Source organism: Tupaia chinensis, unplaced genomic scaffold (genome assembly GCF_000334495.1).
Source record: "Tupaia chinensis unplaced genomic scaffold, TupChi_1.0 Scaffold000226_1, whole genome shotgun sequence".
Classification (NCBI taxonomy): Eukaryota; Metazoa; Chordata; class Mammalia; order Scandentia; family Tupaiidae; genus Tupaia; species Tupaia belangeri.
In genome coordinates this window covers 3,882,510-3,895,471 of record NW_006159701.1, presented here as the reverse complement: position 1 = coordinate 3,895,471, position 12,962 = coordinate 3,882,510, and the positions used below count along the sequence as shown (strand labels likewise).

The window sequence follows — 12,962 nt, the reverse complement described above, 5'->3', positions numbered from 1 at the left end:
CCCTGGCAAGTGTACATACTCTCTAAGAATTAAAAAAAATCATAGTTCCTAGGGACCAGCAGTCAGCATAATGGCTATGTCGCTGGACTCCCATGTAGTCGACAGCGGTTCGAGTCCTGGCCCTGGTGGCTTAAACTCACGCCGGGCATGTTTGCGTGCATGCACAAGATCCCAAGAGGAGAATGGAGGAGAAGGGATTGCGGCGTGCCCACCCCCCCCGGGGGGTGATTTCTCGCTTTCTGTCTCTCTGTCTTTCTGGGGAGTGCACACGCCCTATAACAAAAAACTCTCCAAAAAATAAATAAATAAAAAAAAAATAATTGTAGTTCCTAAATCCTATCAGAAGAACTTAAGAAAATGGGTTCTCAAAAAAAAAAAAAAAAAAAAAAGAAAGAAAGAAAGAAAGAAAAAAGAAAGAAAGAAAATGAGTTCTCCTACTTTCAAGTATTAGACTAGAGTGCATTTCAGTACTTCAAAAGAACCAAGGGCTAAGTAGGCAAGGTGGCCATTCCTGTATACTTCACATTATTGTTTGCAAGGCATTCCCAATAAACTAAGAAAGAACCTGTCTCCAACCTGAACTAAATATAAAATCTATTGTGCTTTCACTTGCCTAGTGATCAAGAGATGAAGAACTGATTAAAATAGAACAGACTACCTAGAGATTCTAGGTGTTCCCTCCAAAATCATAATTAAATGCAAATCAGGTACCCAAACTTACATGGACTCAATCATTTTCTTTGTAAAAACTTCATCAAATTCCCTCTTTAAGCCTGTTTTCATAGTATCAGAAAGGACAAGACTGGGGAGATGGTTAATGTGTCTGTCAGCTTCAACTTCTTCATCTTCATCAATTATCCTAAATAAGAGCAGAAGCAGAGGATTATGCTATTATATATTTTATAAACAACTGGACAAAATTTTAAAACTAAAAAAGATAAAATCAACAGGTGCTATTGCAAAAGCCAAGAAGAAAACGAGGCTATACCTGGATGGAAAAGTACTACTTTACATGATTGTTCAACATTTCAATTTAGCAAAAATATTTTACATACAATTACATTTGAAAAATGTAGTCCAGAAAACGATCTCCTAAACCAAAAACTATATTGAGAGACGGTAAGTAAAAATGCTTATTAATTTTATTTATTTATTTATTTTTTGCCATAGGGAGTGTGCGCTTGAGAGAGACAGTGATGCAAAGTGAGAAATCACCCCCCAGAGGGGATGGCCATGCATAAATTTCTTCTCCATTCTCTTCTTGGGATTTTAGCCACGCATGCATATGTGCCCAGCATGATTTTCAAGCCTTTAGGTCAGGCACTCAAACCGCAGTTGGTCGGTGAGAGTCCTACGTCTTAACCTCCTTGTCGAGTGCTGGTCCCCAAAATGTTTATTATTACAAGAAGAATCAATTTAACATTTAAGTACACACTTTGAATTCCCTAGGTTTATAGTCTCTCTGAGAAGTTGAGGATCAAGGTATCTCCAAATGATAAATCAGATTAGCTTAAAAGATGTTACATAAAGGGGCCAGCGAAGGTGCTGGCCTCCCACATGGGAGGACTCCCACATGGCCAACTACACTTCTAGTCCTGGGCCTGGTGGCTTCAAACTCATGCTGAGTGCATGTGTGCCTAAGATCGTGAGAGGAGAATGGTGGAGAAGGTATTGCAGCGTGGCCATTCATCCAGGGGTGATTTCTCATTTTCCCCCTCACTGTCTCTTTATCTGACAAGTGCATATGCCATATTACTGGGACCAGCTCGGAACGAACACGTTTTTTTTGAGTGGGAAAGGCTGTGGATTAGAAATAGATGCATTAACAAACACACAAAGACACACAAGTATAGAAAAGCGAGGATTGGGTGGGCACAGCTTCTCTGATGGAGAAGTTGCGACCAGAACCAGTCTCAGGTTTATTCCTGTAAAGGGCAGAAAATGGGGGAAGAGAAAAATGGGATGGAAAAGGAATGGGGAAGAAGGAAATGAAATGCAAAGAGAATAAGGAGGGAGAAATCGGAATGTAAAGCCAGTTGTTTCTGCATGTAAATCGTCTAAAGATGTGAAAATGACTGGCGCCATATACTTTTTAAAATCTTTTGGGGGGGACAATCTAATAAACGCATGTGATTTAGAGTATTGAATATCAACAACAACAACAAAAAACAACCATTAACAACAAGCAAATACTGCTTTCATATGTAAATACTTCTCAACAGACCTGCTAAAATAGCTTACAGAAGCGGAAGAGCATTTCTGCATGTGTCTACAGGCCACATGTTTTAATCACATGTTTTCAAATTGACTGCTCTCTATACCCTATGGCAAAAACATCTAAAAAAAAAATTACAAATAAAAATAGATGTAGGAACAAGAAGCCAGTAATACACACTACCCGTTTACCTGTCTTCAATCTCCTGAAGCCTTCTTCGGGCAACTTCACACTGTGGTTCTCCAGTTGTCTGATCCATTTCTTCACATGTAACATCTAACATGCCAGGTATGGAAAGGCCACCAGTGCATGAACTTACTCCATGACCTTCTACATCCTGGTGTGCACAAAGAATCCAGTCATTAGGGCCAGCACAGAGATCTGCTTCAGTTAGTCTTTTCTTTCTTGCTGGACAACTAGAAAAAGAAAACAAAAAAGGCAAAATTTAATGAAAATCCCAACCAATATAAATTAAATATACATAATCCTCATTTCTAATAAAAAAAAATGTTTAATGTGAGTACACGTGCAGGTAAGCATATACAGGAGAGAGAGGTATTTCTGACAGAATTTCTCTGTTAGCAGTATCCTTCCTGACCTAGTCTCTAAGTCAGCTAGGACCACAGATGCATACCTCCAGGCCCAGCCTGTTTAAATTGGGCCAGTACTGAATCTGGACACCCCATGCAGCCTCCAAGTTGTGCCATGGTAGCTGGGCCTCTGATCAATAATTTAAAAATAAAAATAAAAATAAAACTACTTTAGTTTTCTTGATACTGTGTGATTACAAGATAGAAAAGCATACATTTTCCTTTTCTCATTCTCGTAATCTCACAGAAATATTGTCTTTCACTGCTTTTTGTCAAATTAAGCTGCACTTGCAAGAGTTAAGTCTTCTCAGATTATAAACTATCTCTATTTTTCAAATAATTATTTAACTGTTTATTATTAAGATTTTTAATTTGGTCAGAGACAAACAGAGAGAGGGAAAGTGAGAAAAAACTGTCAGATCCATGACTCAAACTGTGGTTGGCCAGCACCTTAACCACCATACTACCTGCCAGCCCCTGAGTTATGAATTTTCTTTTAATTTTTTTAGTTTTTAAGAATTATTTTATTTCGGGAACCAGCAGTTAGTGTAATGGCTATGTCGCTGGACTCCCACGTAGTCGACCGCGGTTCGCGTCTCGGACCCGGTGGCTTAAATCTCACGCCGGGCGCGCGTGCGTGCGTGCCCAAGATCTCGAGAGGAGAATGGAGGAGAAGGGATTGCGGCGTGACCAACCCCCCTGGGGGGTGATTGCTCGCTTTCTGTCTCTATGTCTCTCTCTGTCTGTCTGGCGAGCGCACGCGCCCTATAGCGAAAACCTCTCCCCCCCCCCAAAAAAAAAAAAGAATTATTTTATTTAGTTTTATTTACTTATTTATTTTAATGTGACTACAGAGGGACACAGAGTAAGAGAAAGTGAGAAAGCAAGTCACCAGGTCCAGGACTCAAACTGCAGTCAGCCATATGGGAGTCCAGTGCTCTTAATTACCATACCACCTGCTGGCCCCACGTTATGAATTTTCAATGTGAGAAAATGTTGTTCTTTCTTATCTGTTTTTAGGAACGGTTAATTGGAATGTAAAGTAACCAAAAGTCAGACTAGCCAGTGGTGTAGTGGTTAAGGTGGCTGGATCCCATACGTCTGATGGCACCATTCAAGTCTAAAACCTGGCAGCTTGAGAAACATATCAGGCTGTGCATGTTTGTGCCCAAAATCCTGAGAGGAGAATGAAGAAGGGATTGCACCATGATCATCCCACATGAGCGGTGCTTTCTCACTCCCCTCAATCTCTGTTTCCTGCAAGGGCTCATACCCTCTAGCAAAACAAAACAAAACAAAAAAAGGGATGGTGTAATGGTTATGTTGCTGGATACCCACATAGTCGACTGCTATTTGAGTCCTGGACCTGGTGGCTTAAAGCTCACGCTGGGTGCAAGTTCATGCGTGCCCAAGATTCCAAGAGAATAGAGGAGAAGGGATTGCAGCATGGCCATCCCTTCAAGGGGCGATTTCTCGCTTTCTGTCTGTCTCTAACAAATGCACGCATCCTAGAACAAACATCTCTCTTAAAAAAGAAAGAAACAAAATATCAGGGCCAGCAGGTGGCATGGTGGCTAAGGTGCTGGACTCTCACATGTCAAACTGTGGTTTGAGTCCCAGACCTGGCAGCTTTCTTTCTCACTTTCCCTCTCTGTCTTCCTCTAGTGAGTGCACATGCCCCACAGCAAATTAAAAAACAATACTAATAATAAACAAAATAAAATAATTCTTAAAACAAATTATAAAATAGCATCTCAACACCAGATATATTTTGTTGTACTGTTTCTGCTCCACATCAAATATACGGGGAGGTGGTTTGGCATATATCCTAAAATGCCTTAGGACACATCATCAGGTCTGTTCCATGTACTACAGGTGCAACTGATACCTTTCATTTCCTGAACTCCTCTAAAATGTCAGAGGCTGTCATTTCATTTTTAAGCCCTCAACCAATGATGTGGTCCACTTTTCTCCAAACTTGTAACATACTATCTTCACTTCACATACACTAAGCAAGAAACCTGAGAATTCAACAAATCCGATTTCTTTCTTTTGGAGATTTGGAAACTAGAACCTTGAAAAGCTAACCTGGCCTCTCCTAAGTTTCAGTATAGTTGTGAGTTGTATGTTAGGACCAAAGCACCCAAGTTCCACCTTTGTCATTTCACTAAACCCTTCTGTCTCCTAAAGGAAGTTTGGCTGCTCAAGCTCCTTTCGCGAACTAGTATCAGAAAATATTACTATGTGCCTAGAGTCAGTGGAATGTTAAATAGACACTGACTCTGTTCTACTTAAGTCTGTAGATGAAAAGTGCAGAACTGCCTGGGCATCATTAAGTGCTATCCCAAGACCAGAACACAGGTCTGGAAAAAAAAAATCATTAATGGCTACCACAGCTTCATGTCCTAAGGGTCAAAGGAAGTGGTGTGTAAATAGTTTTCAAAAGTTCAGAAAGGGACCAGCGGTTAGCATAATGGCTATGTTGCTGGACTCCCATGTAGTGGACCATGGTTCAAGTCCCGGATCCGGTGGCTTAAACTCACGCCGGGCGCGTGTGCGTGCGTGCCCAAGATCCTGAGAGGAGAATGGAGGAGAAGGGATTGCGGCATGGCCATCCCCTCTGGGGGGTGATTTCTCGCTTTCTATCTCTCTGTATTTCTCTGTCTTTCTGGCGAGTGCACGTGCCCAATAAGAAAAACCTCTCAAAAAAAAAAAAAAGTTCAGAAAAATGTGTAATATCAAAAAACCAGGAGTGGATTTCAAAAATTTTGCATCAAAATAAATTCACACTGCTTTTTTTTGTTCTTTTTCACACTGCTTTTTATAGAGGTTTTTGCGTTAGGGTACCTGCACTCACCAGAGAGAGAGAAAATTAAAAAAAACAAACAGTGGCAGGCGAAGTGAAAAATCACCTTTAGGGGGAATGGTCATGCTACAATTGCTTCCCCTCCACATAAAACCCCTCCCAGGATTTTAGGTATGTGTGCACTCACCCTGTAAGTTTCAAGCCACGGGGTCTGGAACTCAAACTATAGTTGGCCATGTGGGAGTCCAGCAAGGTGACCACTATGTCATCTCCTGGCCCAAAGAAACTCAAATAATAAGCTTTTTCTGAGAGAGATTTTTTTGCTATAGGGTGTGTGCACTCACTGGGGAGACAGAGAGACAGAAAACGAGCCATCACCACCTGGGGGGATGGCCATGTGTCAATCCCTTCTCCATTCTCCTCTCAGGATTTTGGGCATGCGCTTTGCCTGAGTTTTAAGTCACCGGGTCCAGGATTTGAACGGTGATCAGCTACATGGGAGTCCAGTGACACAACCATTACTCCATCTGCTAGTTCCATGAACTTAGATTTTAATCCCATGTTTCCACTAACTTTCTGAAGACCATTCATATTTTACAACCACCACTACTCCTTCCCCCCCGCCCCTGTCAAGTACAATTATCATCTGTTAACTTAAAAAAATTAAGTTTGTGGCAGCCAGGTAGAATGGTAGTTAAGATGCTGGATCTCATATGGCTGACCCAGTAGTTCGAATCCTGGACCTTGCAGCCTAAAAATCATGCTGGGTCTTGAATGCCCAAAATACCAAAAGGAGAAGGAGAAGAAACTATGGTGTGGCCATCCCTCACAGGGGGTAATTTCTCATTTTCCCTCTATTCTCTCTCTGGCCAGCACACGTGCATTTTGGTAAAAATATAAATAATTACTGAAAAAATTAAAACATAAAGAAGAGCTGGGTTTTCCCTTCTAACCCAAATTAGATTCCAGTTAAATTATTTCCCTGGAGGTACATGTTGTGAATAAATTCCCAAGAAAATGTGATCTAACAGACTTACAGGTGCTGATAAGACTGATGAACATAGCAGCTGGAGCAGCACACTTCTGGGCATTATACAACAAAATCTCTAACCCTGTGTTCTTCCAGAGCTTCAGCTGCTCCATTTGTAAATTACAAGTGGTTAACATTTTTTTATATCCATGGCAGAGAGACAGTGAGAAATCCCCTCCTGGGGGAATGGCCATGCATAGTCCCTTCTCTTCTGGGGCTTTTAGGCATATACAGTGTGAATTTTCTTTTCTTCTTCTTTTTTTGGAGAGGTTTTTTGTTATAGGGTGCATGCGCTCGCCAGACAGACAGAGATAGAGACAGAAAGCAAGAAATCACCCCCCAGGGGGGATGGCCATGCTGCAATCTCTTCTCCTCCATTCTCCTCTCGGGATCTTGGGCACGCACGCATGTACATGTGCCCGACATAAGTTTTAAGCCACTGGGTCCGAGACGCGAACCATGGTCGACTACATGGGAGTCCAGAGACATAGCCATTACGCTAACTGCTGGTCCCCAGTGTGAATTTCCAAGCCACTGGGTTTGGAAATCTAAATGCACAGTCAACCACAAGCAATCCTGCTGCCTTAACCTTTATGCCACCTGCTGGCCTATAGATAGTTCATTTTATTTATTATTGCTATTTTCAAAATTTGCTATAGAGCACATGTACCAGAGAGAGAGTGAGTGTGAGCAAGAGAAAGTTGCCAGGTCCATGATTCAAACTGCAGTCAGCCATATGGAAGTCCCGGCCTTAAGCACCATGCCACCTGCTGGTCCTGATGGTTAACTTTTTAAGCCAATAGTCCCCCAGTTTTGTCTTATTTATATTAGCACTGGAACATTCCACTCAATAACACCTCAAATAGAACCCCAAAAAGTGAAAGCAAAAAGGTTCTGTGTTATCCACAGCAATCCCAAGGCAATAAAAAATGTAAATATTGGGCTCATCTTTAGTTGTACAGAGAGTAGGGAGCCACTGCATAATGCTGTAGCTATATGGCAGGCCCAGATTCAGATTCAGATTCTGGACCTACCTGAACATGCTGGGGTAGCAGTGCCCCTACGATCCTGGCTGGTAGAAAGGCTGGGGCAGAGGAATCCCAACGTAGTTAGATCTAATACATAAATATGAATTCTTAGACAGGAACATTCACTTTTGCCTGTTTTGAAATGTGCATTTAGGGAACTATACTGTATATGTTCTTGCAATGTTTTTGTTTATGACATGCTTTTAAGACACATAACATTGGAAGTATACTTGTTTTCCCTATATAGAACTCCATTGCTTGATTCTGTAGTTTATTTTAGCCACTTTGTTGTTGAGATATTTGAGTGGTTTCGTTTTGTGCTACCATGAACAAGAATGCTTTGGACTGGGGACCAGCAGTTAGCGTAATGGCTTTGTCGCTGGACTCCCACGTAGTTGACTGCGGTTCGCATCCCGGACCTGGTGGCTTAAAACTCACGCCGGGCGCATGTGTGTGCATGCCCAAGAACCTGAGAGGGGTATGGAAAAGGGATTGCAGCGTGGCCATCCCCCCTAGGGGGTGATTTCTCACTTTCTGTCTCTCTCTGTCTGGCAAGCACACGTGCCCTATAGCAAAAACCTCTTTAAAAAAAAAAAAAAAAAAGAATGCTTTGGACTTTCTTGTTTATGTCTCCCAGTGTGCATGTGTATGAACTTTTCTAAGGTACATACTCAGGAAGGAAACTATTGGATAAAGGGGATGCATGCCTTCCACTTTATTATATGATGCCAAATTGTTTTCCCAAGTACCTGCACCAACTTACACAGTGTTTGAGAGGTCCTGGCACTCCAAATGCATTCTAGTATCTGGTTGGTAAAGTGTTATTTCATTGTGGCTTTATTTACTTACTTTTAATTTGCCAGCAGGCATGTACACTCAAAGAGAGGAAGAGGGAGAAAGCACCCCTCAAATAAAAAATAAAGCACCCCACAATGGGGCATAGTTATGCTACAATCCCCTTCCTCCTTCATTTCTCCATCCTGTAGGATTTTTAGCACACATAAGCACCCAGTGTGTTTCTCAAACCACTGGGCCTGGGATTCAAACCATGCAATCAGCTATGTGAGATTCATCTCCTTTAACCACCAGGTCATAGACTCAGTAGCATGAAAAAACACATGGGGGGAACCAGCAGTTAGCGTAATGGCTATGTCGCTGGACTCCCACGTAGTCGACTGTGGTTCGTGTCCCGGACCCGGTGGCTTAAAACTCACGCCGGGCGCGTGTGCGTGCGTGCCCAAGATCCCGAGAGGAGAATGGAGGAGAAGGGATTGCAGCGTGACCATCCCCCCTGGGGGGTGATTTCTCGCTTTCTGTCTCTATGTCTCTCTCTGTCTGTCTGGCGAGTGCACGCGCCCTACAGTGAAAATCTCTCAAAAAAAAAAAAAACAAAAAAAAACACCACACATGGGGAGCATGCATATGCAGGCATAATATTCTGAAAGGTGGAAACAGAGAAGGGATTACTGTGTGACCATTACCCATAAGAGGGAGGGGGTGCTTTCTCACCTTCTCTCTCACTCTCATGCTCTCTTTGGGTGAATACATGTGCCCGCTAACAAAATGTTTTTTAAGATTTATTTTATTTATTCATTCATTTTAATTTGACCAGAGAGAGACAGAGAGAGAAAAAGCAAGTCACCAAATTTGAGGCTCGAACCATGTGGGAGTGTCCAACACCTTAACCACCATATCACCTGCTGGTCCCAGTCCTCTGGCAAAATTTTTTAAAGACATGCATTTCTCAGGACAGCAGGTGGTATGGTGGTTAAGGGCAATGGACTCCCACATGGCTGACTGCAGTTTGAATCCCGTACCTGGTGGTTTGTTTGGTCACTTTTTCTCTCATTCTGTCCCTCTCTGGTCAAATTAAAAAAAAATGAATATGTAAATAAAGTTAAGTAAAATAATTCTTAAAAAAAATCATGCATTTCTCTAAAAACTAATGAGGTAGAACACTTTTTCATTTGGTTAGTCACTTGGATATATTCTTTGGGGAACTCTTTTATGCCTTTTTATATTAGACTGCCTATCTGTGAGCTACAATTTTTTTTCAGCAATTTGTTAAGTTGTGGCTAAAACTTTGAAAAGGGGCTGTCTGGGGCCGGCAGGTGGTATGGTGGTTACAGGTGCTGGATTCCCACATGGCCAACCATGCTTCAAGTCCTGGACCTGGCGGCTTGCTTTCCTTTTCTCTCTCTCTGGTCAGATGAAAAAAAAAAAAATAATAATAAATAGAATTAAATAATTCTTTAAAAAAAAAAAAAAGAAGAGGTTGGCAGGTGGCATGGTAGTTAAGGTGTTAGACTCCCAAATGGTTTGAATCCAGGACCTGGCACTTTGCTTTCTCAATTTCCCTGTCTCTCTCTCTTTCTGGCCAAATTTAAAAATAATAATAATAATAATAAATAAAGCTGAATAAATAACCCTTTGAAAATTATAACAAAAGACCAGTAGATGGCATAACAGTTTTGCTGCTGGACTCCCACACGGACAACTGTGGTTTGAATCCCAGGCCTGGGGGCTTGAAAAACAAAGCTGGTGCATGTGCTTGTGTGCCCACGACCTCAGAAGAATGGAAGAGAAAAGATTATAAGAGAAAGGATTGTGGCGTGGTCATCCCCCCAGAGGGTGACTTCTCACTTTCCGTCTCACTGCCTGTCTCTCTAGGAAATGCACACACCCTTAGGCAAAAACGTCTTAAAAAAAAAAAAGAGTAACAACAAATGACATAATTCTTAAATTGGCAACTACTCTTATTCAAAATTTAAACTGCACATTCCTTACAGCCAGCAATTGTGCATTAAGGAATCCATTCATGTACTTGAAAACATATACAAAGAACTTCAAAAGAATAGTCATGGTAGATTTGTTAGTAATAGCCAAAACTATGAAATAATCCAGAAATCCATCAACACAAGACTGGCTATTATCTATATACCTAGTCCTACAACAGAGTATCATTCAACTATTGAGAAAAAGAAATGATATAGAATGCTGCTTATTGATATGGAACAAGCTATAGGAAAGTAAAATGACAAGAGCAATGCATTACACAATGTAAATAGTATCTATATACAAATGTGGAAAACCAAAGGAATATGGTAAGTAATGTAATGTAAATAGTATCTTTCTACAAATGTGGAAAACCAGAGGCTTAGGGTAAGCCCTAGACTAGTAGTTAAGGGAACATGCCAACTGCAATTTGAATCCCAGTTTTAGGCAGCTGGAAAAGCAGGTAGGGCACATGTGCTCTCATCCTCTGGCAATTAAAAAAAAGGGGGGGGGGGCAACAAATGGCATAGTGGTTACATTGCTGAACTTTCACACTGGGGATTGTGGTTCAAGTCCCAGACCTGGTGGTTCAAAAATTATGCTAGCATGTGTGCATGCATACCCATGGAAAAAGGATTGTGGTATGGCCATCCCTGAAGTGAGGGCGGTTCTCACTTTCCTGGTCTATCTTTCTGGTGAGCACACACACACCCTATGGCAAAAACCTTTTAAATAAATAAAAACAGAAGATAGGGGCCAGCAGAAGGCATAATGGTTACATTACTGGACTCCCAGTAGTCCACCCTGGTTAGAGGCCTAGTCCTGGTGGCTTAAAACTCACACCTGGTACGTGTACATGCAAGCATGCAGAAGATCCCAAAAGGATGAGGAGAAGGGATTGCAGTGTGTCGTCCCCTGGGGGTGGTGGTGGTGGTGGTAATTTCTTACTTTTTGCCTTTCTGGCAAGTGCATGCCCTAAAGCAAAAACCATCCCCGCCACACACACATACAAGCATATGCAATTATAATGTTTTTAGATTATCTTACACAAAAGAAATAGGAAAACAGGTAACTGGCCTTGCCTCTCTGTAGAGAACTAAGAATATAGAATTTAAGACTTTCCATTAATTACCTTATGAACACTTTTACTTTGTGTACCTAATAACAACATGTTTCAAATTTAAAACTAAGTTACCACCAGAGTCAAGTTTCTGTCAGCCAACCATTTACTTTCCCTAAAAGGCAATCAATTTTACTCATTTTTTGTTTCTCCTTTCAGCAATATACCTAATGTTTTTATCTTTTCACTTAAAACAAGTAGTTTAGTGGGGCCACGTGGCATGGTGGTTAAGGTGCTAGATTCCTACATGGCCCAGCAGGGTTCAAGAACCGGACCCAGCAGCTTGAAGATCACAAATCACATGGTGAGTGGTTTTAGTCCCAGACCAGATGGCTTCAAAAATCACGTTGTGTGTGTGAGCATGCCCGAATTCCTGAGAGGAGCTTGGTCAGGCCATCATCCTGGCAGTGTCTGTTAATTTCTCATTTTCCATATCAATGAGTCTCTCTCTCTTTTTCGGTCCCAAACCCGATGGCATCAAAATCACATTGGGCATGTGCACATGCCCAAAAACACAAGAGATGGGCCAGGCCATCCTGCGGGGTAGGTGTAATCTCTCACTTTCCATCTCAATTGTCTCTCTCTCTTTCTCTCTGGTGAACGCATGTGTCCTGTGCTAAAAAACACACCAAAAAAAAAACCTTTAAAAGAAAAAAATAGGGACACAGATTAAGTTAACAATGTTCATAAAGTTAATAAATGGCCCCTGAAACTTACTCATCATCGTCGTCTTCTCTCTTGTGTTTTTTTTTATAGTGAACTGAAACACTGTTAAAACAAAAACAAATAAAACATCAGTGAACTGAGGTTGGGCTTGTGCTTCTGCATCCCCTTTCTTCCTCCAAATCATCTTACTTCTCCCGCACGTAGCAAACGTCCCTTCCCTAGCTAACTGGGATGGATACACGCCACAAGGTAAGCCAGGTGACGTCGGACGGCCCCGACATGACCAGACATTGAAAGCAAACTTCCGGTGTCATGAGAAGGGGAAACAGACTCGGGAAGAGCACGGCAGGGAAAAGCGCTCAGCAAACGCCGTGCACCGCCCAGCGCTTCCACCTCACTGGCAGGGCCCGCCTGCCCACACCGTGCGGATGAGGAAACAGTGTCCGAGAGCCACTGGGAGTTGCTGCGGTCAACGGCCGCGCCGCGGTCTGGCAGGGAGCGCAGCGGCAGGCGGGGACACCGGGGCGCCCGTCGCCCGCGTTCCACTGGGGCAAGTCTCCCTTCTCGGGGGCGCGGCTGGGCCGGCGTTCGAAGCGGACCTGGCGGTGCGAAGTCAGGCGGCTTACAGTTAACGTCTCTGGGGATCAGTTTCCTCAGCTGTAAACTGGGTGAGACGCCTCCGCGGGGCGGTGAGGGGAGGTGAGGAGGGTGGGGTGGCCTGTCGTGGCGCCC

At 42.5% G+C, this 12,962-nt stretch overlaps 1 protein-coding gene across 1 annotated transcript in view; it reads right to left on the bottom strand.

Moving 5' to 3' along the window:
- CCDC117 (coiled-coil domain containing 117) overlaps window positions 1-12,332 on the bottom strand; it is a gene marked incomplete at its 5' end in the record, with an annotated part of 18,080 nt that extends 5,748 nt beyond the window's left edge. The window contains 3 exon segments of the mRNA XM_006147888.2: window positions 722-859; window positions 2,407-2,631; window positions 12,282-12,332. Coding sequence (XP_006147950.2) covers window positions 722-859; window positions 2,407-2,631; window positions 12,282-12,332 — 414 coding nt within the window.
- Between the last annotated feature and the right edge of the window lie 630 nt (window positions 12,333-12,962).